The sequence below is a fragment of the Sander lucioperca genome, chromosome 15, assembly GCF_008315115.2.
Source record: "Sander lucioperca isolate FBNREF2018 chromosome 15, SLUC_FBN_1.2, whole genome shotgun sequence".
Taxonomy (NCBI): Eukaryota; Metazoa; Chordata; class Actinopteri; order Perciformes; family Percidae; genus Sander; species Sander lucioperca.
The window spans coordinates 14734922-14761900 of record NC_050187.1 but is presented as its reverse complement, the minus strand read 5'-3'; the positions used below and the strand labels follow the sequence as shown (position 1 = coordinate 14761900).

General features: G+C 45.2%; 1 protein-coding gene across 1 annotated transcript; it reads left to right on the top strand.

The window, feature by feature from the left end:
* On the top strand, window positions 1-26979 carry jag1b (jagged canonical Notch ligand 1b). Its single transcript, XM_031301703.2, has 26 exons — window positions 1-356; window positions 638-943; window positions 7430-7481; window positions 9947-10198; window positions 10669-10729; window positions 13422-13552; window positions 13649-13768; window positions 15595-15708; window positions 15796-15909; window positions 16001-16114; window positions 16557-16603; window positions 17119-17292; window positions 17681-17831; window positions 18794-18958; window positions 19099-19212; window positions 19339-19452; window positions 19582-19695; window positions 20087-20203; window positions 20949-20976; window positions 21357-21442; window positions 22058-22171; window positions 22260-22369; window positions 23270-23509; window positions 24140-24271; window positions 24538-24679; window positions 25273-26979. The coding sequence occupies exons 1-26, from the start codon at window positions 300-302 to the stop codon at window positions 25746-25748; spliced, it is 3645 nt and encodes a 1214-aa protein (XP_031157563.1). The 5' UTR covers window positions 1-299; the 3' UTR covers window positions 25749-26979.

Genomic DNA, 26979 nt, shown 5'->3' with positions numbered 1-26979 from the left:
GCCAGCTCCAGCTCAGGCCAGCAGTCAGTCAGTCAGTCAGCAGTGGGCTCGGCTGCCGCATGGCCACTGTGTAAACTTTCTTCAACAACAAGGGGAAACTTTCGGATAACGAAGAAGAGCAGACGCTCGCAGAGTTTGAGGAACATATTAGGAAGAGGTCTTCTATGAATCGGGAACCTGTGCTCCGCTGATCAAAGTGTTGTTTCCCACTCGTGCATGTTTTAACCAGAGGAGAGCTCTGGTGCCGTGTGTCGGCCAGACGACGACTAACAAACGAGTGGCAACAGCAGTCCGGAGGCATGATTTTGAGACGGGGCTCAGTCGTTGTTGCTTTTTTACTCTGCTTTCTGGCGAAGGTATGTGGATTATTTCAGGGGGAAACAGCGGGAAGGGTCACTCATTCAGCTGTTGGGATGTACTTTGATTGCATATGTGTGTCGCCTTTATGTGCACGGCTATGCTAACATTACATGTAACCATGCCTCATGCAAAATTGTGTCCAGTTAGCCTGCTACAAGTGCAAATAATGTCAACGGCAGAACAGCCCGTTTGGTATTACAATTTCTTATATATATATATTTTTTTTATATAATGAGTCAAAGTTTTCCCATTGCATTCACTATTCTGTCCTCAACAGGTGTCCGAGGGAACGGGACAATTCGAGTTGCAAATCTTATCGATGCACAATGTTAACGGAGAGTTGCTGAACGGCATGTGTTGTGATGGCTCACGGAACACGGCGGATAGAAAATGCACACGGGACGAGTGCGATACGTTTTTCAGAGTTTGCCTGAAGGAATACCAGTCGAGAGTTTCTGCTGCAGGGCCCTGCAGCTTCGGATTGGGAGCTACGACTGTCCTGGGAGGGAATACCTTTTCTTTCAAGAGCTCTGTCAGGAATGACAAATCCAGGATAGTATTGCCCTTCAGTTTTGCCTGGCCGGTGAGTTGGAGACTTAAAAAAAAAAAAAAAAATATATATATATATATATATATATATATATATATTTATTTATTTATTTATTTATTTCTGTGTTCCCGGCGCGCTTCTTTCTTCTTCTGCCTGGAGAGAAAATGTTTGTTTGCAGGGCAGTTATGTGCAATTACTGTCCGTCAGTCATTCTCACTCCCTGACAAGTGGATCTTTTAGTAGTTAGCTCTCTGTGAATTGTCCTTTTTAGAGGAAGGACCCCGTGGTCTCCTCATTATCTGCACCTATTAACCAAGTGCAGGTATTTTTCTTCTTTAGGCCTAGACCGGTCTATTCTATCTAAATAGTATTAGGATGTTTATAAAACTGCTTTGCATGTTAGATCATCATAAAACCTCACTGTTCAGAATGCATTGGACAATCTAAAAAAGTGAGTAAATTATGACCTACAGTTACAAACCACTAGAAATCCATCAATAAGATTAAAAATCAAATATTTGAGCCTGTCTGGCTTGATTCAACAAATAAAAAGTTGAGAGAAAAAGTTGGGTGAGCTGTATTCTCCCAGATTTCCTCCTCCTCTGCCTCCCTGGCAGCTGCTCATGTTGCACAGTTCACTAAGTCTAGAGTAAAATCCCACTTTCTGGTTTCCTCAAGTGTCAGCTCTTCTTCATAGAGTAAATAAATGTGCCTGACAGGCCTGTGGGAGAGTTGTAACTCTGTGAGAGATATGATTCGTTATGCTGGAGCACATTTCGATGGAGTGAAAAAAGTAGGACTGTGCACACAGACTGACTGGCCCCACAGCTTGGCCCACAAACTCCTCCACTGTGCCTGATGGGTGAAAGGCATAGTCCGCTGGTATGTGTGTGTCCAATTACATCAAGGCTATTTTTACCTCAATCTTGATGGAAGTTCTTGTTGTAATTTCAAGCAGCGATGGGTTCAAACGGCCCGAATAAGTGAAAGAACTGGAAGACTGTGTGTGATTTTCTTTTTAAGTTGGACATTTTTATGTGTGTTACCTGTGGGGCACAGCAGGTCATTTAGATTTGTGTTTTTCCTATGATCTGATGGCCAGTAAAACAATGTTCTCAGCAGGGTAGCATGTAATTTGATATGTTCTGTACTTTTATTTGATCTCCACTTAGACACTGGCGCCTCACACCTTTTTTTAAAAGACAAAGGTTTCTGTTTATGTTCACGCCATGGCAGCACTAACAGAGACAGATTAGTTTCATCTTACTGGTTGAAAGTCCTTCCTACTTTAAAAACAGCACTTGTTGACATTGAAATGAAACCTAGTGCCATTCATGTTTTACAGCTCTGCTTGCTTTACTCATTTCTTTTCTGACATATTGATAAAATGTATACTTATGGCTGACATGTCCTAAACCTAATGAAGGATGTACGGTCATTAAGGGCAGGATATCTGTGGAAATACCAAAACTAGGGGGTTATATTGCCAGCGAAACTTGTAGAAAATGTTGTTTTGTGTATGTATCAATTAAGAAATGTCATGTTTAGATACATAGATTTGATACAACTCTATTGTAGAAAACAGGAGGTTGATAGCAGCTATGCTGAGATTTTGGAAAGAACAGGGTCGCTCGTTAGATTCTCTCATCCTTACCTTCAAGTGCTTTACTTCAGTGCACATTAACAATTGTCAGGTTAGGTATGATATTACTCTTTGTCCTTTTCATCAGTTGATTGGCTGTTGTGGACAGATGGCAGTGTGGTGCAATTGGGTTGTTGGGTACTCTGAGTTCACGAAGCCCCCCCCCCCCTCATCCTCTCTTGTGAGCTGCATGAAGTTGGCCTCTTGTCCAGGCCAAGGGCTTTGTTTAAGTCACGCTCGGTTGGACCCCAGGCATTTCATCGCTTTAACCTTGCCACCCACAGTAACTGCTGCACTTAATGAGGCTACACACATGTGCTTAGATAGACAGACAGGTAGGGCGAGAGCCAGGAATCTATCTGAATGCCGTCGGCTGGAACATCTTTAACATTAGCACATCGTTGTTTTAGAGCCCTGTATAGATTCGCCAATGTCACTCGTGCTTTTATTCCACAGAGAAGTGAGGGCCCTCACAGTGTATCAAGCAGGGACAATGGTGTGCCCTCAGTGACTACAGTGAGGATTACAGAGCATAATAGAGGCAGTGCAGCTGTAATGCCAGTGCAGGGCAAGCAACAGGAAGCAGTTGTAGTAGACTCAGCAGTGATGAAGTTGGCTCTCAGGCAAACTGACCTAACCTCTGTGGCCACCTCAGCACATTTGCACATGTTGCACCTAAACAAGGAAAGAGAAGACCCTTTTTAATTGGATTCCTTTCAGATGTTAGATTGAGCTTTTATAAGCACGTATCTTCTCACTTCCCAACTGGTTTCTTTCTTGAGTAATCTCAAGCCTGATTTGACCCAGCACCCCTAATTATGCTCAAATCCGATTTAATTATGCCCACATTTAATAGCATAATTTTGCTCCCTCTTTGACTTAACACAATGCTAGCGTGTTCTCTCAGACCTGAGACATGCAAGCATCGCTGTGATTGATTTTTTGACAAGTCGGGGCAGTCTGAAAACTGAGATCAGGTAAGTCACAGAACAATAGTCAGCTCAGCCTTGAGGGTAAGCTCTACCAGCAGCTGTGGGGGTAATGACATGTTTGTTTTATATACTCTGCTCTGATGTGGCAGTTAAGTGCAAATTACTCAAGTGAAAGAGGGAAAAGAACATGTTCTTTCTTTTTTTCCCTCCCTATCTCACCCTGTCTTTGACTTTAGTAAGGACTTTTTCAGTGTACTTACAGTGGTGTTAGTGTGACGTTACATAATGGCTTTGGAAGCTTCGCTGTTTATCACAGTTGTTCCAAGCTGTATGGAAACGTGACATGCATAGAAAATGCATTTAATTCGGTATCACCTGTGCCCTGTTTTTGTTTGCTTGAATGGTTAGTGACTCTTGTAGAAGACAATGACTGGCTGCTTGTTTAGTTCATGGGGTTCGCGGGTTCATGTTTTGATCTTGTTTGCCTTGCGAGAGATTCAAATTCTGTTTGCCGTGTCTGTTGTTTTTGTTGGCAAATGGTGAGATTCTTCCGTTTGAGGGAAGGTTTTGTCCTGTCCCTCGGCTGATGTACCTCTGCAGGTTATTTAATAAGCTGTTGATTGTACAGTCTTTCGCCAACTCTTGTGATGAAAATCTCTTGCGAAACAATGCATTCCTTCCTTCCCTCCCAGTCCACCAGTGCAGTCAGTGCCTATGAAGGTGATTATGAGAGTTGTCTTTTCATGACTGAGCCGCCTGGCTTTTTGGCAAACAGGGGTGTTACCTAGCAGTCCCAATCATTGGTTGGATCTCAGTTTGATACAATTGAAGAGATTGACTCAGGGGAACTGATACAGAAGGTCAACATCCCTTTGACTGGACTGTTTACATTTCCTGTGTGCTGATTGTAGGCCTAGATCGGTCTAATCTGTTGTGCTTTGCCTTTATTTAGACCTTTGGCTTTTGCCTGTTATTCCACGAGACATACCTCTTTTTATTTTGTTAGATTACGATGTAATGGTACATCAGATTGTGTGTGTGTGTGTGTGTGTTGGAAAAATTCCCCTACTGAGAGGATTCAGTAGTTTTTTTTGGCAAGTCATTGTGATTCGAACTGGAATGATCTTTATCGCTAATGTTACTTGTCTGTTGGACAGTGTCTGCTTGGCCAGGAAAGATAAGAAGACATATGGCCACACTTATTGCACTTGGACGTGTGTGTGTGTGTGTGAGTGTGTGTCTGTTTGTGTGCTCTGTAGTTCAAAGAGAAGCTGGGAGCCTGGGAAAAGTGAACCTGGCAGTGGCAGACGGTTCCAAGCTGATAACTGCCGGAGAGTTATGGAGTGTTAGTGAATGAGGAGTCAGGCAGTATCTCACTTTCTGGAAACAGTTATTTGGTCTGGAACTAAACATCCCAATAATGGCAAGGCTTGTACTTGTTAGATCAAGCCAGTATGACCTTATTGTTAGAGAATACAAAGCCTGTGGATCATCGGCTGTAGTTTATGCGAACATCAACTTTCAGACCGTAGGTGAACGGTAAACATTGGTATCCAAGGCCACTGTGTTTTAAATTTTGGTTTAAGTGTTTATGGCGTGGGCTGTCCTTAATCATGTTTATGTAATATGCGATCAGTCTGTGGTGGTGATGATGATGATGCTGCAATAGCTTCCATGTTGAGGCAAGTCCAAATCGCCCAAGACATGGGTGTGTTGTCATGTTGTTGTAGACCTGCCTTTTAAAGGAATGAGTCAATAACCCATTAAACTTTACGCCTTTTTGACAACAGTCCCCCACAAAGTGATTTAATGAATTTCTTTGACTCTGTGTGAAGTTTCGTTGTGTAGCAGGTGAAACAGGGTTGTTGAAGTTTTGGCAGGGATCCATTGTTGCTCCTAATGTAACTGCCTGTAAACTGATAATGTGCTGTTTAAGAAATGCTCAGATTGTTTGAGGGGTCACTAAAAGGTCACTGAAAGGAAGACTTTACTGTATTATATATATTAAATATATTTTTTTCGGCTTTCTCTACTTCTCATTTTGGTCATAGCCGCAGGAATTTATTATTGCAATGATGACTAATATTAGTGTGTGTGTGTGTGTGTGTGTGTGTGTGTGTGACCTACATACTAGTGAATGTGTGTGTTGCTGCATTTTGAGTTCCTGTTTTTAGGATGAGCTCACCACGCTCACTGCGCTGTGTCATATACGTGGGATTTATTTTGGGTGGCTCTCAAACACATTTGCCCCAACCCAAAAATGTTTCAAAAGTCGATGTGGACATGCAGGTGGGAGTGCAGCTACTGGAAAGATGCATTCAAGTGCAGTTGTACAGGCTGGAAAAATTACTCCTTAATGGGAAATTAACAGTAAAACTCAGAGGACTCTTGTTCTTGGTGTTAATGTAACTATCTGTAGGTTGGGTTATAGTAGTGGGTGAGTAGTCACATTACCACAGACTCACTCGAGTTCTGTGTCAACTGATTGCAGCCGATTGTGAGTCAGGATACACTGTAAAGACTGCATTTCAAATAATAACTGCCCTGATTGCAGTGAAACACTGGCACAGGATGAGACAAATGTCTCCTGGAAAGATGGGAAGTTGAATGGCTGACAAAACAAGGTAAAGCCATGAGAAACGGTCCGGGAGTGAGTCATACCCCCGTTTTTTTCTTTCTGTGGAAAGTGAAAAGGGGGTTTCCTTTGAGCAAGGTTTGTTTACCATGAAGTCATTGCAGCAACGAGGGCCATAGCAGCAATGCAGAATTTCTGAAATGCCTCCATGCAGTGCTGCTAGGGGCAAGCATGTGTGTGAATATAACAAGTAGGTGTTTTCTAGTGGATGCTCGAGCACTGTAAGTGGATTACACTTTCTCACAATCACATACTTTCTCTCTGACTCTGTCATGCGCGCTCGCAGACACATTGTTCGCTCCCTCATGACTGTGGCACAGGGCAGCGCAAATGTGTAAGCTGATATTGGTGTGAGCGCTACCGACCCTGAATCGGACAAAGCGTTTTTCGGGAGTGCTGAAATCAAGACAGGCCCTCCAGAGTGTAGCACTCTTTAAGTCTCTCTCTGCCTTTCTGCCTTTCTTCCTCACCCTCACATACACTTTTATTGTGTCTCCATTTTCTACCTTCCTTGACTTTGCCTATAAAGCAGTGTCCTTAAGCACTTTGGTCTTGATTATTTACATCATTCATAGCAATTGCCACTAGAGGTTTATAAATGAGCAAAACATTGAAAATCACATATAAGCCTACATTGTAAAACATAATTGACTGTGTGCTTTCTCAGACCACTGGAAGTCATCTACTGACTTCTCTCACTGCATTTTGTAAATATGTGGAAACCAGTTTCTAAAGAGCAAAGTAGCGTGGCTGAAGACATATATAATTTTGGCATTGCAGGGTGAAGTATCCTTTTCTACGTGTTATTTGTTTTATTTTGACTCATTCTAGTCATTAGTCCAGTGCAGCGCTGCTATATCTGGCTGGTTTTTGGTGCATCAGACACCCTCCTGCTGGGTGGGTGTCCAGCTAGACCAGACCAATGTCCATGTGTCTGTCATCCTAATCTTTGAGATGCAGAGAGCTCTGCACCACCGCGAGCTTATCCTCTCTAATCAGATCAACAGGACCATTGTTACAAGTTAACTGTTAGCAGCTTCTGTCCCAGGCCCCATTGTAAGCTAACTCAATGATGGGCAGATGAAACTGGCAAGGCTGGTGAGGTCATGGGAAACCAGAAAGTTGTGGATATTTTCTTTTTAGTTTGCATGGTTACTAGAAAAACAAAAAGCTGTCTGTGGTTCTCTGCACAGTAAGTTTTTATGTTATCATTGAGTGGCAATGTTTATAGATTATTTTTATGATACAGTGATTGCTTGACGATCCTGCTGTTGGCTAACACTTGGCTATCTCTATCTTGTCTTCCTCAGAGGTCCTACACTTTGATAGTGGAAGCCATGGACTGGAGCAATGAAACCAGTGGTGAGTATTTGTCCTTGTCTGGCATCTCCATCTTGCCTACCCCTGTCTTTTCCGCTCCCCCCCCCACCTTCCCTCACGGCAATGTCTGGGAGGAGTCTTGTTGAAGGTCAGAAAAGGAAGTTTATTCTTCTTGAACCCCCTGCCCTCTTCCACATGGGGTGGGGGGGTGTGTGTGTGTGTGTGTGTGTGTGTTAAGGCAGTGTGTTGACAGGTGCCTGTAAGGCGGGAGAGCAGGACAGGGAAGCGAGGGGGAAGAAGAAGTGGGGACAGGGCAGACGGAGGGGGGGAGTGCAGACAGAGAGAAGGAAGTGTGGCGAGGGGAGGAGTACAGAAGGGGCCCACGCTGCCCCCCTATGAAAATGTTTTTATTTGGCCGATGACTGATGGCAGGTGCTGCCAGCCAGGGTCGGGGTCACACTGTCTCACTGTCACTGAGGCGTGAAACACAGAGTTCACTATTCGCCCAGCCCGGCGCTGCAACTAGCCCGCAGTCACAATGCGGGGGGCCAAGGCCCCTGAGCTATCCTGTCCCGTAGGTTAACGTTACCTCTGGCAAAGGTGGGCTGCTGAGTTCAGAGTGGAAGACTTTTTAATGTACTGCTCGAAAAGACTGCGGGTGTTCTTCCCATGAACGTGGGAAGTACGCGGTGATAGCATGCTGGATCTAAATTCTGGTCGTCAGGGTTTGGTTTCTGCTGTTAACAATGCTGGGATTCCTGCTGGTTGGAGGTCAGATTGGTGACAGCGTGGTGATTCCAGGCGAGGGAGGGCCCTATCCCATGCTTGTTTATGCAGGTCCGTTCGAGGTCAACAAGGTTTCGGTCTTTTCTGCTGTATTTGCCGCTCCCCAGAGAGCTATTAGGGCATCGGTGTGAAAAGCCCCCTGAATGTACACAGTCAATGCTGGTTAAGCCCCGTTGAGCTCCACCAGGCTAGCTCACAGCTCTGATAGCTTCATATGTTTTGATTAGCCTAACTGATGCTTAAATGCCAGCTGATTCCTAATCACAATTAAAAGTTTTTAATATTAAACTTATGTACATTTCATGCACTTTTAAGCATTTTTTAATTCCTACTCCAGCACTGTTCCATTAGTGTATATCCAGTGTTTTAAGAAAAGTATTTTTTCACTTTTACAGCTTAAAATGTAGAATTTCTCAATATAAAATGAATTTGATGCTCAAGCTTGACCTCTCTAAGCTTTATAAAGCTTGTCTGATTTATGTTTAGCTCTGAGCCAGGCAGCAGGTAGTAAGGATGTGCTACTCCTGACACTGCAGGTCAGCGGTTGGTAGAGAAATGCCACACAACTGAGCTCTGGATTCCAGACCACTGCGAAATGTTACCGGGCACTGTGATTCCCCCCACCACCACCACCATACACACCGCAGCACAGTAAATAAATGACAGCAGGCCATCCCCCACTGCACTGCATTGCATTGCATCATACTACACAGAGAAGCGATTCACCCAGCGGTCAGCCACCTATGCTCGTGTGAGTGTGCATAGTAAATAATGGCTTTGACATATTTTTCATTCTCTCCCAGGTGGAAGATTTAGATATGAAGTAGCGAGTGCTACATGTGCAGGTGAATGGGTGGTGCTAATACTAAGGGCTTGTATGTATGTGTACAGTGTAGTGTCTGGAGACTGGGCTGAGCCTGTTTGCTCAGTTTGAGTGTGTTTGCTCTGTGTGTGAAGCTCATTACAGCCCTTGGCTCCCAGGTCAGTGCTTGCCTGTTTGACAGAGCCGTGACCTCTTCATGTTTGACATGAAAATAAGTCTGTTTCTGGGTCTAGGTCTGTGTGTTTTTAAGTCTCCTTTGGTGTTGCACAATCACAACATGGACTGGACCTTTGCTTCCCATCTGAAGTACAGATAGATACTTGTAAGTGTGTAAAAAAAGAAATTGCTGTTAGTTCAATAATGTATGTGAGAAATAAAATTGCTGATGGCACATTGGCAGGCTTCCCAGCGGTGACTGTGACATTGTGTCCTCACGCTGTAATTTATGGCGGCAGCGGTTCTGTCCTCGCCTGAGCAGATCCACAGGGCAGAGACAGTAATATCCTCAAGCTGTAAACCTGAGAATCAGAAAACCAACCAGGGAGAGTTGGAGAGGGAGCGTGAGAAAAAAAGCAGTTAAGAGTGCTCATTACAGGCAGCCTTTTTCTTTTTTTCCTCATTTCCTCCTGTACTTTTCTTCCTCTTTAGTTGCTTTAATTACATATAATCTGCTATCTAAGAGATCTTCTGCAATTTGTGTTCAAATTTTTGGGGCATTTTTGGGTTCCCACTGTATGATCACGGAAAACATTGCAACTCCCAAATGTGTAATGTACTGTAGGATGCTGCATTCCACGATTCTCTCCCTGGCTCAAACATTTGATGAACACTAACATAGTTGAGGAAAGGAATGTCATTTTGTTACGTTGATGGTGTCAAAATGGGGTTTTGTATGCAGATTGGAAGTTGATAGAGAAAGCCTCTCATTCGGGCATGATCAACCCCAGCCCGCATTGGCAGAAGCTGACTCACAACGGCCCCGTAGCCCAGTTTGAGTACCAGATCCGGGTCAGCTGTGACGAGCACTACTACGGCTTTGGCTGCAACAAGTTTTGTCGGCCCAGGGATGAGTTCTTCGGGCATTACACATGCGACTACAATGGAAACAAGACCTGTCTGGAAGGCTGGTCCGGACCTGACTGCAACACAGGTAAGCCCTGCTGAAATGGCAGCATGTAGTGATGGGTGATGGAAACGCTGATCAAGACAGCAGCTCGAGACAGTCTGATTAGTATTTATGACTATGAATGAGTCTTCTCAAACTAGCAGCCAGGCTGTAATCTGTGATTCATGCTGATACACTGTCTGCTAAGTGGTTTGCATTGAATGGAAGGCTTTGTTTCTTAACTCTTGCAGTCTTTTTTCTTTTCTTGCTTTTCATTGCCTATATGGCCAGAAAATCAGCCTGGGCAGTAGTCACTTTTTTATTAAATATTTTACTGTGTTATATGGCAGGGCAAACTTGGTTGTTTGTCAACAGCAGCCTTTGTTCTCACAGGCTGTCATAGCAGGTAGTAATTATTATAATCATTTACTGCTATAATTAAAACATGCTAAAAAAAAATGGAGCTAGGTTTGAATCTAGTTACCAGGCAGTGATTGTTCTTCTTCCTCCTCTAGCAATATGTCGACAAGGCTGCAGCACTGAACATGGATCATGTAAGGAGCCAGGTGGATGCAAGTAAGTGACAGAGGCAGCTCTGTATGATTTATTAGTCTGTTATGAATGATTTTACTGCCTTTTTACTATGTAAAATGTCAAACATGGTTTGTTCAAGTGTCTTTACTTATTATGGAGGCTGGGGCCAGAAGCCTGTGGTGTGGATCATTCCAATATGCAGGGATTGTGTCAAAAGCACCGCTTCGGTCATGGCATGGATCTTTCCCTGTACGTGCTCGGTTTTCTGGCCAAGAGACTATCAGTACCAGGGCTTTAACAGAGATGCAGGCTGAGCTGCTTGTAAATCTCTCGTGCAGCTTTGGACCGGAGCTGCCAGTCTGAGAAAAGGGAGAGGCTCAACTGCCAAGACTTCCATGTTGGAAATGTAGGCTATGCGTTTCCCTCGAATGAGGCAAGTGTTATCAGTCAAATCATGTGTAACGTTCGGATGAGCCTTAAAGTGTATTGTTTGTGTAGCTAATGGCTTCCTAATGCTGTTTATGCACACAGCTAGAGGAAAAGCCAGGCGCAGATGGATATCAGAGCTGGGGCATTGTGTGCAGTAAGAGTTGTATCTCATCCTCATCCTGGAGGAGGCCCTGCACTGACTGACTCTTCCCACAGCTCAGGCATTGGTTGCTTTCTTAGTTGTCTGATTTGGCTATAGATCAAGCACAGTGACCATCAGGTTTGTTCATTTTCTGCCTCAGCTTTGTTGTTTTTCCCAAGCTTTCGACATCATCAGGTTTCTTGTAAGTGCTTGTGTGGCCACTGGCAGAACAACTGGTCGAATTGCTTTAGTCTTTGCACAGGTGTGGCCATATTTAAAGCTCTGGGTTTAACTCTGTTTATATGCACTCTGCCAAACAACTCTCCAAGCCAGCTCTACTACTGTTGTAGTCGGGGAGTAGTTTCCTGTTGTTGGGCTGTTGCAGAGTGTTAAACAACAGCAGTACATAGCAACATTGGCTGCAGGCTAGGGTAGCCTCCTTGTCACTACCTCGGTCAGTAGTAGATTGATGACACTCCATGGGATTTTCTTTTAGCCTTTAGTTTTTATTGATCAGCAACTTTCATTGTTACTAATAGAGTAGTCTTGCATTGCCAGACCTTCCTCCACTGCGGTGCTGCGGAGGAGGGTCTGGTGAGTCCCCACGGCATTCCGGGATGGGAGAAAAACGTGCTCTGGTTTATTGGCATTTCTTTAAACCAGTCACAATCTTGGGCGGTGCTAAGCACCGGGAAAAGCCACGGTGCCGCTGCAAAATAGCCTCGGAAGGAATTTTTTTTGGTGGAACATGTGTACGTTTAAAAGTTGTTTTAGTCGTGCAACAGAAAGCTCAGATTGGACAGATAGTCTAGCTAGCTGTCTGGAATTACCCTGCAGAGATCTGAGAAAAGGTTAACCATAGTCCTCATAAATCGACCGCAGTTTAAAATGCCAACACAAAGGAAGCCCAAGGCAACGGATATCTGGCCTAAATGTGTGAGATCCAGCGGAATTTCCGTTGGCAACGGAGCAATCCCAGAAGTGGAACGTCAAAGATATAGACTACTAATAGAGTAATACCAGTGCAACTGTGGACCAAGATTGCCACTGTAGAAAAATGGTTTGAAAAGCATTAACTGCACAGCCACAACATACAGATTTTAAAAAGAGGTCTGTTTTAATGTTGAGGGTTAAAATCTGTATGTGCGTCAGCTGTGCTGCGCAATATAATGTCACATTCCCAAGTAATTTGGCTGTTTAATAACTGTAAATGATTTGAGATCCTGCTGAGGAACCCTGCTCCGCTTCTCATGGAGAAGATTAGCACACTTTTAAGAATAGCCTCTTTAATCACAGACAGAGGTTTACTTAACCACCGCGTTTATTTTTACAGTCCGTCCGTTCCTTGGGGCTAATCAGCGCACCGCTCCCCCAGAGGGACACTATTTCCTGTCACTAGGCTCCACAGCAGCAACTGTATCACCACCTCGCCACCTTTTTGAGGAGTGGACTTATCAGTCAGGCTGGATTTCAGTCTTAATTATAGAGCCCTGGAAGAAAAGGGCAGCATTATCGGTGTAATTATGGACCTGGACATTTCAGTGGTCAGCAAGCTGTGTTCCCCTCCTCGGCCTTGGGGCACAAGCCTGCCTCCTTACTCATGGGAACCAGGATGAGCAGCACTGTAACAGCCGAACACTCCTCTCTGCAAGGATGTCTCTGCTGCCAAGCCACAGGCAGAGTGTTGTTAAAGGGAGCGTCTGGCCGCATGCTAATGTTAGCTGTGCTACAGGTCCCATTGGAACTGTAATTTAGTGTTTTGTTTTTTTCTGTTTGGTAAAATGCTAAATAGTCCTCTGTTTCCCTGTCCGCAAGTATTGTTCAAAAGCTGTTGCATAAACACCCTGCTACTTAAGATTCATTTGTGGTTTTTAAGACACAGCCCAGTGTTGAGGGCTTGAATACTGGCTCTTTGTTTGTTTTATTTGTGCAGCTCCACGCTGTATACGCTAAGGTGTAGTTCATTAAATTCAGATTATTGCTTGTAAAGGAATTTGGAGTAAACGGAAGATTAAGATATTATTATTTTCAGATACCACAGGGATTATCTCACCTCGCTGCAATTGTGCGTGCGTGCGTGTGTGTGTGTGTGTGTGTGTGTGTGTGTGTGTGTGTGTGTCCCACTTCTGAGGCTGACGGCATGGCTCTCTGTGTGTCTTGCAGGTGTCTGTATGGCTGGCAGGGCCAGTACTGTGACAAGTGCATCCCCCACCCTGGCTGTGTACATGGAACCTGTGGAGAGCCCTGGCAGTGCCTGTGCGACACCAACTGGGGCGGCCACCTTTGCGATAAAGGTTAATTCCCATCTCTAATTTCAGCTTCAGTTGCTGTAGGAGCGCCGTGTGTTGTGTCAAAACTAGCTAAAGCTGTATAAAACAATTCTTTTCCAGACCTGAACTACTGTGGTACTCACCAGCCATGCCTGAATGGAGGGACATGTATCAACACAGGGCCTGACAAGTACCAGTGTACCTGCGCTGAGGGCTACTCTGGTGCCAACTGTGAGAGAGGTGAGTGTCCGTAACCTTCTGCAAGATAATCTTTAGCTGTCTTTGTTATTGCTAGCAAGCTTTTAATGTGCACTCCACTGATAAAGTTTACTCGTCATGAGTACTACTCAGCCTGTGAAAAGCAGTTTAATGTCTTCTGTAGCCCTTGTTGGGAGCTTTCTAAAGTCTGAGAAAATAACCTTGGATTGAGCTCATAACTTAAAATTTTTACAATTATGAACTGGGGTTAGAAAGGTGTGGGCAATAACCAGGTGTGGAGGTGTGGATCTAATAAAATAAGCTATCAGGTTGCATTATGGGAAACATAGGAACCGGTCTCTGTAGCAGTTAACTTGTAAGAGGGACTAAAAGTCTGAATATCTTGTCCGCTGCCACTTTGTTTTTGACCATTCTTTATTGAATCTGTCTCTCGCAAGCCCCAACTTTGTGAAAGTGCAAATCGCCTGACTGCCCCTTTTTAAAGCTACTTACGTTTTTAGTGACTGAAGGATAGATAGGATAGAATATTGCTCTGGCTAAATCTTATTTTTAACATTTTTCGGCAAACAAAATAGAGGCTTCAGGATTCCCTAGAACTTTTTTTTTACGTGTTTTTTTTTTTTTAGTTTATAAGACAATCTACATTTGGAACCTAAAATCAAAATATAAAATGTTATCTCATGGGGTCTTAAACTCATGCTTGCAGTTATAATAAGTGGGTAGGTTATTGTCTTTCTGAGCTTACAGACAAAAGGTCAAAGGTGCCTTGAGTTTGTAATCAGAGGAGGTGGTAACTCGGCAATAATCTTGTTTCCACTTCAGCGTGAGTGCCCCCCAAGTCAGGTAATCCACCAGTTTGATCTTCAGGGGCCGGTCATCCCTCTGCTCCTCAGGCACTCGAGACAGATGGGTGTGGTGCTAAGGTTCAGCTGCTGCGAACACTTACCATGGAGATGATGGTTTTTTCCTCATTAAATCTGAGCCTCGCGGGGTGCTGACAGCTTAACTGCAGAGATGTCAGGAAACCGTGCCCTTCGTAACAGGAGGTCCGCCGACCAGGGGATACGTCAGGCTATTGTAACACGGAGGCCCCAGGGTGCAGCGCTTCATCCTCTTCCTCCCTCCTCCCCACGGCATACCTAGAGCCGTCCACTGATCACCTCCAACCACCTAGTTATTCCCAGAGTGAATCATTCATTTTTGACCCACTCATCCTTAGCTCGTCCATAAAGGAGAAACTCTAGGGCAGAGCTCCCCCCTCTGCCGCTCGCCCTCCCGCCAGTCTCTCATCTTGTGCCGCCTCACAGAAGAAGAATGGCGGGGAGTCAGAGGGAAGTCACGGTGCGTTAGTCAGGTCAACTTAGCATGAAAGATGATTTCCTGGTGGTGTGGTCTGCCGGGCGGGTAATGAGAGTGAGATGGGGGGATTTTGAGCGGGCTTTTGGGACATGGGAGGGGGAAAGGAGTATGTGATGGGTGAGGGAAGTCGACCCCTGGGTATGTTCTGCTGACAGGTCCCGGGCAAAGGAGTGTGGTTTTTTTTTTTTGGTTTTTTTTTTTTAGGAATGAGAGTCGGCAGCTGAAATGCATTTTTGCATCTGATTTGTTTTTCTTGTGAATAATAGGTCAGATGTAGATAACATGATGTCACAGTCAAATATTCTCATGTCAGCTACAATAGCAGAAAAACAATATAGTGATATAGACTGAGATCAGCCAAAAAGGCTAAAACCACAAAATGAGTGTCATAAATTGAAAAAAGGAAAATCCAAGAGTTGATTTTTCCTTTTTAAAAGTGACTCACACTGTGTGTGACATGTTTGCAAAAACATTCTTTCTCTTTCTAGCGGAACATGCCTGTCTGTCCAACCCATGCTCTAATGGAGGGAGCTGTTCAGAAAACAGTCAAGGCTACGAATGTCAGTGTGCGCCAGGCTGGAGCGGCCCCTCCTGCACTATCAGTGAGATTGCACTCTACCTTTACCCATTAAATGTCAGTACTCCTCATAGAAAAGATCATGCTGAATAACCAGAGTTCTTCTGCTTAGATGTTGACGACTGCGCTCCAAACCCCTGCAATCACGGTGGAACATGCCAGGATATGGTCAACGGTTTCAAGTGTCACTGTCCTTCACAGTGGACGGGGAAGACATGTCTGATAGGTGAGCCACACAGCCTCTCTTCCTCTTTCCACCACGTCACGCCTGTCAACTGCACATGCAAATGCCTCTAATCCCTTCTCTCCCTCTCTAGATGCCAACGAATGCGAGAGCAAGCCTTGTGTCAATGCCAACTCATGCCGCAACCTGATTGGTGGATACTTCTGCGAGTGCGTCCCTGGTTGGATGGGGCAGAACTGCGACATTAGTGAGTTGGAAGGCTGTCGGCTGCAGCTGTGGAGCGGGACACCTGTCCAGCTCCTGCCTCCTTTTTTAATTTATTTATTTATTTCTCTCCATTCAGTACAGGCTGAATAAAAACTGTGATATGAAGGCGTAAAACAAACAGTTGGACAAGTGTAGCCTTTTTCCTGCAGTGTAAATTAATCTGCCATATCATTATTAGCCCTGTGTGTGGCCAAGGCTGTGGTGACCATCCCAGGACTAGTTTCACTTGGCAGCAGACAGGATTGCTCAATACTCGTGTGTTGCACTGATTCTGCAGCCACGTAATCCAGCTCTGTCTAGCTCTGACAATGATTTTTTAAAGGCCCCTAGCATGGGGAACATAAAGCACAGGCTTGTTTTCAAAGACAGACTATTCAGTCAAGCTGTTAAGATTTAATCGACATATTTGTTTTCCCGTGCAGATATAAACGACTGCAAGGACCAGTGCCAGAATGGGGGAACTTGCAAGGTACGTGTCGGGTCAAAAACGGTCTCGCTTTATCTGGCTTCGCTGCTCTGTTTGCCAGCTTGTTTGCCAGCTTGTTTGTTTGTTTTATTGTGTCTTTTTGTCAAAGACCGAAACATTTACAGTGGTTGTATAAATAGCTGCTGTGAACTGTTCTCTCCAAACCGACAGTGGAATTGTTGTGGAATTCCTCTCTGAAATCAAATCTGAGGGGAGTGGGTTCAGAGGGGTTTCGAAGGGAGGGACACACAAGTTCCTTGACCACACTAGATTGAATTACCATAAACATTATTGTGTTGAGCCTGTGCCAGGAAAATGTGTTGTAATAATTGCGGAGCTGTGATAATGTCCCTCCAAAGTTGGCACGGCCCTTCCCCCCCCTTCTCTCAGCCTCGCTCTTCGCTCTGTTCCCTGGTTTGACAGTTATTGTTTGGACCCCACCCTTTCAAAGCAGTTAATCAAAGTTGTGGCTGCATGAGGTTAACCCTAGTTTCTGTCTGTCTCTCTCTTTCTCTCAGGACTTAGTAAATGGCTATCGTTGCGTGTGTCCCCCTGGCTTTGCCGGTGAGCATTGTGAGAGAGACATCGACGAGTGTGCGAGCGCACCGTGCCTGAACGGCGGCCGCTGTCAGGACGAAGTTAATGGTTTCCAGTGCCTGTGTCTGGCTGGTTTTTCAGGAAATCTCTGCCAGGTGAGACACAACTCCCAACATTATCATGAACAAAAGCCCCCCAGCCCCCTCTTCCAGCATTGCTGTATCTTTGGGTTCGTTGTAAAGTTTTCCTGCCCCACCCTCCTTAAATGGCTGTTGTTCCACAGTCCTCCTTTTTAAAAGGGAGTGCTTTGTTGAAGCTGCTCCTGGCTACAGCAGGATACATTCCTCAGTGCTGAAGCCCAGACTCGGAGGACGGCTCCTATGTCTCTGCCTTGTTTTTCCCCTTTCCTCCAAGTGCTGTGCGTGTGTTGTTTCCTGGCACAGCCTGTAGGGAGGATGCTGTGGGTTTTGCTCTGTTCAGTGTAGCAGAAACCATGTCGGCTATCAGGTTCACCACTCTCTATTCAATACCTTTCTGCCCTAGCTGGATATCGATTACTGCTCCCCCAACCCGTGTCAGAATGGAGCGCCCTGCTTCAACCTGGCCACAGACTACTACTGCGCTTGCTCAGAGGACTACGAGGGCAAAAACTGCTCTCACCTCAAAGACCACTGTCGCACCACCACGTGTAAAGGTACGTCTCCTCCCGCCTGCAACAGCCACAAGCTTTTCACTCTTTGTCCTTTTTCCAGAACATTGCTGTAAGGTGATCTGCATAGCGTGCTGTAGTAAAATGCTGAATAAGACCAGGTCTTCGCCATTTGCCTGAACACTTTGCCCACATTTTCCCATGAGGGCAATACCTATATTTTAGTTTTTGTGTGCTTAAGTTTCCTGGCCAAGGTGAGCAGGAGTTTTTTTTGGAGTGTAGCTCCCTTGATGAACGCCCCCCTCCATCTCCTCAGCAAAGCTTTTCCAATGATTCTCCCCTCCTGAGTTGCCTGAAAATCTGGCAAAAGGCTGATAGCACTGTGTGTGTTCTTAATAATGACTTGGTGGGCTACCTCTTCTTTTCCCCCCTCAACGAATGTGCACATTTTTCTGTGTGTGTAATTAAGTGAGTGGACCAACCACAGAGTCAGATAACAGACGGTGAGATTCTCTCTGCTCTTGGCAAGAATTAAGTGATTACAGGGGAGAAAATTCACCCTGTTCTCCTAACCTGATCAGACAGGGGGAAAGGAAGGGATTTTAGTGCAGAGTGAAAAAGATCACTCTGAATTGCTTATGAAAGCATAACAGCTTATCGCTGCTTCCATCATTCATTCTTTTTCACATTCTTACACTGATACGGTTTTTCTCAGGGGATGGGGATTTTTATCATCAGTAGAGGCCTGTACGTTGTATAGATCTTTCTTAATCTCTTCCTTTCTCCTGCTCACTCTTTATCTCTTTGTCACTTTTTGGCTCTCCCACTCATTTTTTAGAATAGAGTAGCAAGTGGTTGTTCTCATTTGAATATCAGCAATAACCTAATTTCCCATTTTCCCTTATCACTTAGAAGACTCAAACCACATTTTATTATTTGGAACGAATGTTTGTTTAAACCAAGGTTTGTCAGTTGTTTCACTGTTGAACTGTCTCTCCTCTCCACAGTGATTGACAGCTGCACAGTTTCCGTGGTGTCCAACAGCACGCCGGGAGGAGAGCGCTACATTTCATCAAATGTGTGTGGACCTCACGGCCGCTGCCGGAGCCAGGCCGGGGGCCAGTTCAGCTGCGAGTGCCAGGAGGGCTTCAGAGGCACCTACTGCCACGAGAGTAAGACCAGACTCCACACACGCAATACAGAATACAAAGCACAACTGATCAGGACATATCGGATAGGCCTCTGCAAAAGCACTCTCAAATTCACTTTTTTTTTCTTCTTTCACTTAAAAACAAAACAAAAAAACAATCAGATATCAACGACTGCGAGAGTAACCCATGCCGCAATGGAGGCACCTGCATCGACAAAGTCAGCGTGTACCAGTGCATCTGCGGCGATGGTTGGGAGGGCGACCACTGCGAGATCAGTGAGTAGGACTGCTCAAACCCACACCTCCTCATTGGACCGTTCAATCCATGTTTCATCATACAAAGTGTGATGATGTGTTTGATATGCTGCCCATAAATCACACTCTATCTGATGTCTCCACCAGACATCGATGACTGCAGCACCAACCCCTGTCATAATGGAGGAACATGTCGAGACCTGGTGACTGATTTCTTCTGTGAATGCAAGAATGGCTGGAAGGGAAAAACGTGCCACTCCCGTAAGAGACCTTTTTTTCCACACCCATGTAGTCTGTCTGTGCAGGCTCATGGTATGTGCTTATGTCTTTATAGAACAATGTGTGTGTGTGTGTGTGTGTGAACCCTAACATTTGAAATGCTCTCTCCAGGGGAAAGTCAATGCGATGAAGCCACATGTAACAACGGAGGCACCTGCCACGACGAAGGCGACACGTTCCAATGCAAATGTTCCCCAGGGTGGGAGGGTACGACGTGTAACATAGGTGAGTCACACAGTCACTGTGGTTTGGTTCAATGTTATATATTTACACACACAGAAGATTGCTTTGTTGGAGAGCTCCGTCTTGTTTCAGATATTAATCAGATCTGTCAGATCAGCGAGGTCCATAAACCCTTCACTCTGTCAGCGCTCCCTCTCCTCCCATCTCCCTGCTTGCCCATTTCTCCCTCTCCCCTGAGTGCTGACAGATATCCGCTTAAAATCCCTGATTGCAGTGACAATACACTTCAAAGTCATGGAATGCAGATTCCCTCAGAGAAAACGGAAACCCGACAGGAAAAAAAGCCAAACCAACAGCAGTCTCCTGTGACAGCTTTTAAAGTTTATAAGCACTGATTTTACTGGTAATCCTGACTGACATCTCTCTCTTTCAGCCAAAAATTCAAGTTGTCTTCCAAACCCGTGTGAGAATGGAGGTACCTGCGTGGTGACTGGGGAGTCGTTTACCTGCGTCTGCAAGGAAGGCTGGGAGGGTCCCACGTGCACCCAGAGTAAGTGCTCGTTAAATTGTGGCTGGGATAAGGGTGGACAGCTATTGCTATTAAATGATGATACACCTCCTGCTACCTAGTGCAGAGGTAAAGTCTTGCATCTAATTAAAACCGACTCTCCCAGCCCCTCTTGATCTGTACCTTTTTTATATATAGATTTGATCTCTTTCCTCTCTACCCCAGCTGCTGCCAGCCATGAGAGGAGAAAGAGGAGGGAGAAAGGGGCTCAGGAAAGTGGAGACAGATGTTTCTCCTCCTCCTCCTCCTCCTCCTCCTCCTCCTCCTCCTCCTCCAACACACACCCGTCTTTCCCCTCTCATCGTTCTATTCCTGTCCAAACAGTGACATGTCGGCTCGTTCTACAGCCTTGCTCCATTTCCCTGGGATCCCTGCCATTGTATGCATGTACCCCAAAACATAAATTTCCTCATCTTTTGTAAGGGAGGGAGAAACAGTCGGGTTGGGAATCTGGGTGTGGAGGTGTTGGCGGTGGTGGTGGTGGTGGGGGGGGGGAACTCATTTTTTAGGGCGAGAGTCTACTCGATTGTTTGCTCTGTGTTGTTAATAAGGCAGAGTAATCAGGTGGTGCCCGACTGGCCCAACGCACCTTTGCACACGCAAGCTCAGACGTGCTCTTTGCTGTCATGTGCACTAAACACAGGTACATTAGAGAGAAACAAAATACAACACTCACTACTGTTTGTCTCTCTCTCCCTCCCTTCCTCTATTTTTTTTTGTCTCTCAGATACCAACGACTGCAGTCCCCACCCATGGTAGGTGGAAGCCAAACATTTCCTGTAGATTTAGACAGATGTAGACGGAGTAAACAAGGTGCTCCTCCTGTATCGTAGTTTTTCACCTGCAGGCATTCTCGCTCACCGTCTCAATGCTGAGAACCAGGCATACACCCTTCACTGTCATTCCTGGGATGCAATCAACAAAATCTTTTGTGAATTCCCAGACACGACTCTTATTTAACCACATACCACTGGAGCTCACTCCCATATGCATTTACACTAAAAAAGAACAAGTCTGATTGCCATAATTACCTTTGAGAAATGATTATAGCTGAATATTAAAGCTTGAATAGATGTCAGTTTGTCAAACAAGCCTGATATACAAATTTAAATCTCACCCTTTTTTTCCCTTGCAGCTACAACAGCGGAACCTGCGTTGACGGGGATAACTGGTACCGCTGCGAGTGTGCCCCAGGCTTCGCTGGTCCAGACTGTCGGATCAGTGAGTATTAACCCTGCCTCCCACTCCTCCCTGATCCCTGTTTGAGCCATAAGTTAGAGCAGGTCCCGGGTTGCGGGACCATCGCAGTCGCTGCAAATGAAGGGTCTAGCCGGCCAATTATCTGTGCATTGGGCTGCAGGCCAGGCCGAGCCATTTCAGTGTCACTCCACCGAGCCCTGCTGCTGTCCCCGGGGGAAAACCGGCTTAGCAGGCCAACAGCTAATCAGCCATGCTCTCTGACACTGATTACACAGATTGTTTTCCCTCTTAAAGGCTTTCAGATGGCCACATTCTTTCCCATTGCAAACCCTTTGTTCTGCTAAGTCCAGCCTTTAGCTCCTGCATACCTGCTAATGATGCTGCCTTTAATAAAGCTGCATGGGGCAAAAAAAAAGAAACCGTCCAGGAATGATTTAAAGCATGTTTGCTTGTTTTTTATTAACTGGTGTGCATATGTATGTACTGTTCAAATGGCACATGACCTCCAGTGAATTTAGCCTAGGAATTAGATTTGTGTGCCGACTGCTTAACCCAATGTTTGTGTGCTGTCTGGCTGTGCTCTTTATTCCCAAAAAGGAGCCATTTCTCACCTCCCGCTCTTCTCCTCTGTGACAGATATTAATGAGTGCCAGTCCTCTCCATGTGCCTTTGGCTCCATCTGTGTGGATGAGATCAATGGATATCGTTGCGTGTGTCCACCAGACAGGACTGGACCCCACTGTCAAGAAGGTAGAAGTCTTCACGAGATTATAAAGGACAAATCCACATAACAAACACACCTTTCTCTGACCTAATGCTGCGATTGTATTTAACACAGTGACAAGAAGACCTTGCTCGGTCAATGGACACGTCACCCCTGATGGACTCAAATGGGATGAAGACTGCAACACTTGCCACTGTTCTAATGGGAAAGTTGAGTGCACAAAGGTATGTCCAAACATACTCTGCCTATACACGAAATGTGGAAGTAAGAAACGTATTTATGATTGCTCGGGACAGCACAATGTCATAGTTTAATGACGGAAGAAGGGCTGAGGAGAATAATGGTGTGTTGAATTAGTTATATACTCAAAGGTTGCGTGGGCAGTTGCATCGCACTCCACGGTATTCAGAGATCTCAGGTAGGGCCATGTCGGGCCACAACAACACTCTGTGTCACAGGGTGGAGTTGGCTAGGGAGTGTCAAATTCTATACAGAGATGATGCAGTTTGTTTAAAGAGAAGAAAAAAAAAACACATAATGGCACTGTTAGAAATGGGTGTCAGATGCCAGCCAAAGTCACACTGGGTGAAGATTGGGTGATATACAGTAGTGGCCTGAAGTAGTGCTATCATTATCATGCTCGTCTAACCACCAGATGAACAATGGCGCCTCACTGATACTGCTCCCTTCGGGAAGCAAATGCATCACAGGGTGAAAATGATCTAGGGCTGTAAGGTACAGGCTGCCATGTTGGACATAGTCTGATATGGGAACACAATTTCTACATGGGTTTTACCGTACTTTTGCTAGCAGTAGCTCGTGTTTCATGCGGATCACAGAAGCATATCCCTTGACATGCAATCTTCACAGAGCCACTATTATCCTTGAATGGGGAAAAAACTGGTGCCATTGATTGTTTTTTTTTCTATTCCGTTTACAGTCCGGTGTAGGGCTGGGTATTGTATCTCTGGTGTTCAGTAGTTTTTGAGATATTACAGTCAGGACCAAAGTGGTGAGCCGACAAACCTTCATGAGCCCTAGTCCTCTTTATACTTGTTTATTAAAAAAAAATAGGTCTGTGACATTATCTAACATTATTTCCCCTGTCATGTTTTTCTCTCCAGATGTGGTGTGGCCCTACATCATGCCACCTGGGTGCCAAAGGTCGAGGCGGGTGTCCCTCAGGCCAGAGCTGCATCCCCATCAGGGAGGGCCACTGCTTTGTGCAGCCCTGCCTCGGCCTCGGAGAGTGCTGGCGCTCCAACCCTCCCCCGCGTCCCACCAAATGCCACCCCAGCTCCAGTTACCAGGACAACAGCTGCGCCAACATCACCTTCACCTTCAACAAGGAGACCATGCCTCCAGTGAGTTACCTAGACACCAGGGAGGGAGAGATTGAATTAAAGGGTTTTGGGGTCATTTTTCATGCCTCTCCCCCACCACCACTCTTAAATGAATGGGAGCAGCAAAGTGTGAAAGATCAGGTTTTCAGAAGTGCTCAACCATCTCTCCCAGGCAAAAGGACTTTTAGTCTAAGACTCCTAAACAATTCAATCATGTATTCAAATGTGTTCCAGGAAGAAAGAATGTGGGGATATTTTCTCAGCTCTCTCCCTGTTTTCTGTTGACTCTATCCAAGTTTTGGTGTTCCTGAGAATCAGGCATTCGCGACTCCATGCCAGTCCCCTCTTAACCCGACCACACTGCGGGATTAATTTCAGGATCGTATGGATTTGAGCTAAACAGGACCACTGGCGACTCTGTCACCACATAGGATCATCCCTCGCCAGTTGCCTAACAAGCATGACAGCAGATAGTGACAAGCATATGAGCCTGCGGTCTTTAATCTAAATGAGGTGGATCCCAACCAGATAGCATGTTGAACCTACTGCCAAAATGCAGGCCTAGAGGCCTAGCGCTTCCTTTTTCTTCTTGATTGGCATCTATTTTTTCCATGTGCATTAACATTCGCTTCTTTTCTTCTTCGTGTCCAGAGCTTGACTGTGGAGGATGTGTGTAAGCAGCTGAGGCGCTTGTACGTAGTGAAGAATTTCTCCTTGGAGCATTCTGTGTCCATAACCTGTGACCCCTCATTCTCAGCCAGCAACGAAATCCACGTCTGCATCGTAAGTACCTCCTCCCACCCCCAGTTTGCCATATGTTTGTCTCTCTCTATTAATGCACACTCAAAAAATCCTCTTTGATTTAAAGCCTGCAGCGTGCATTCTTAGCAGCATTAAGACACGCTCTAATGGGATATGTGGTGGATTTAGGCTTGGTTGTTTTGTGTCAACAGTAGACAACATGTAAACATGATTAATGGCAGACGAGATGGAACTTAAACTTAAACCAACAAATTTCAAACCTCAATTTTTTTCTTCTTTACTTCTAGTCCACAGAGGACCATCGTTTGGACCGGAGCCCCATTAAAGAGATCACAGACCGGATAATCGACCTGGTTAGCAAACGCAACGGGAACAACACCATCATCACCGCCATCGCAGAAGTGCGCATGCCAAGCCCCAGCAAAACTGGTATGAACCGCCTCCAAACTCTTGTTGCCTGTGCTTTTTCCCAGACTTGCACACACAGTGGGTGGGAGGATTTGGCTGCTTTTTTTTTTTTTTTTAAGAAGCTCAGATTAGATCGAGCCAAGCCCTGAATATGACAGTGACGCCAAGCACTAAAGAAAAATGTGCACGTGTGAAAAATAATTCCTAACCCTCCCGCATAACTCGAGCTGCCCAGGTCTGCCATCTCATGGCAGTTTGAATGGAGCATAGAAAGAATCTAGCCAGGATGAAAAGAGCAGAGCTGCTTGGCTACGTGGCTTTAGGTTGGCTCGTACTGCGACTGGCTGGACTTGTAGTCAGACTCCCGCATATGTCCGCCATTCATCAACACGGTGACAGCAGACTGCCGCCACGGCCAAATAGAAGCAGCCTCCTCCCCTGTCCAGGGCTCAGAGGTCAGGTTGCACTGGCAAAAGCATGCTAATAATTTAGCAAGCTTCACGTAGTAACATAACAGAACCTTTTTGTGCATTGTTTAACTGGGACTTACTTCTTTTAACTTTTATATTTGTGGCATCTCTTTGACCTCTGTTCGTCTTCTTTTCTTACGTCAGACTACCTAGTGCCCCTCCTCAGCTCCATCTTCATCGTCATCTGGGTCCTCGTGCTCGTCTCCATTTTGCTGTGGTGCATGCGCCGCCGGCGGAAACAGAGCAACCACAACGGGACGACAGCCACCGGCTCTGAGGACAACACGACCAACAACGTGCGGGAGCAGCTTAACCAGATCAAGAACCCTATAGAGAAGCACGTGGGCCTCGCGGTGGCCATCAAAGACTACGAAAACAAGAACTCCATCATTGCCAAAATAAGGACAAATCATCCCGAAGGGGATGAGGACGACAAGGAGAGGCACTTACAGAAGGGCCGCTTTGCCAAACAGCCAGCATACACACTGGTGGAGAGGGACGAGAAGACTCCCATCTCCAATCCCAACTCCACATCCAAACACCCTAATTGGACTAATAAACAGGACAACAGAGACTTGGAGACAGCAAACAGCATAAACAGGATGGACTACATTGTATAGCAGACAGCTGTGTTGCTGTGCAACCAAGACTTATGCCTTCACACCCCGGTGGTGGGTGAGACGGGGGAGCTTTGGCATGTGTAGTTAGCAAACTGTTGTGTCAGTGGTGACCCCACAGTATTTTCAGATATTCCCCGTGTTAATTTAAGTTTTGACAAGCTGGCTTACACTGGCAGTGACAGTTGCTTTGTTTGGCTGGAAACACAAGGCACGGATATACATTTCACTGTAGAACTAGTTGCAAAAGTGTCCTCTGCATTTCATTTCCCTTTTTGTTTTTTAATTTAGTGGACACATCGAAGGGGCTCCTGGTGTAATTGTTGTACAATGACTAAAACTACTCGACGTGTTCAACGCTAGAGCTAATTATTTTTAGTATTTGTTTGAATTCTTTCTAGTTCTGTTTAGAGAAAGTGCCTTTTCAGCTTTAGACTTCAGCAACTGTCAAATGAGAAAAAAAGATCAACTTTATTATTTATTTTTATTTTTTCGGGCAGGTGGGGATAGGGAGGGAAGGGTTCAATGTCAGCAGTTGCTGCCAATATGAAGAATTTATGTCAATTTAGAACATGTAGATATGTAAATTTTTTTTATTAATCATTGTGTATATTTGATTTATTAACTTAATAATCAAGAGCCTTAAGATATCATTCCTTTTTATTTATATGTTCTGTCTAGTTTAAAGGTATTGATAGCCGTGGAAGCCTACCATTTCTTTCAATGACTTAATTTTTCAACGCATTCTATAAAAGCCAAATTTCAAAGAAGACAAAGGATGGGCACTTTTGGCCTGAAACACTTTTCTTTTTCTTCGTTTTACCACACATTTGACATTTCATTACTTGTTGCCAGGACCTTGATTGAAGGCAAGTGAGGTTAAGACAACAAAAAGGATCAAGGCTGCTGCGAGGGATGGACATGGTGGCAGACATATTGCTTGCCACTAATGGATAAATACTTAAGGGAACAAAAATCCTTCAGCAGCTTCAGTTTAACCCATTGACATATTTCAAAGGCGGTCAAAATCCAACAACTTGCAAGGCAAGTTGCGTCAATATGACACGCAAGAAATCCCATCTGCTTTAGTCAGCGTAATATCTTAGGCTATACCATGAATACTTGAACAGTAGGGGGGCAATGGGAACACTGTAGAATCCGGTAAAATCCACTGCCTTGCTCTGCAAGTGCCTGCTTTTGTTTCTGTGCAAATTTAGTTTCTTTAAAAAAAAAA

Excerpts from the sequence above, each read along its gene's own strand:
- jag1b (XM_031301703.2), top strand. The coding sequence starts at position 300 with ATGATTTTGAGACGGGGCTCAGTCGTTGTTGCTTTTTTACTCTGCTTT. Across the intron at positions 357-637 it reads TACTCTGCTTTCTGGCGAAG|GTGTCCGAGGGAACGGGACA; the intron begins GTATGTGGATTA and ends TGTCCTCAACAG. Across the intron at positions 18,959-19,098 it reads AGGCACCTACTGCCACGAGA|ATATCAACGACTGCGAGAGT; the intron begins GTAAGACCAGAC and ends AAAAACAATCAG.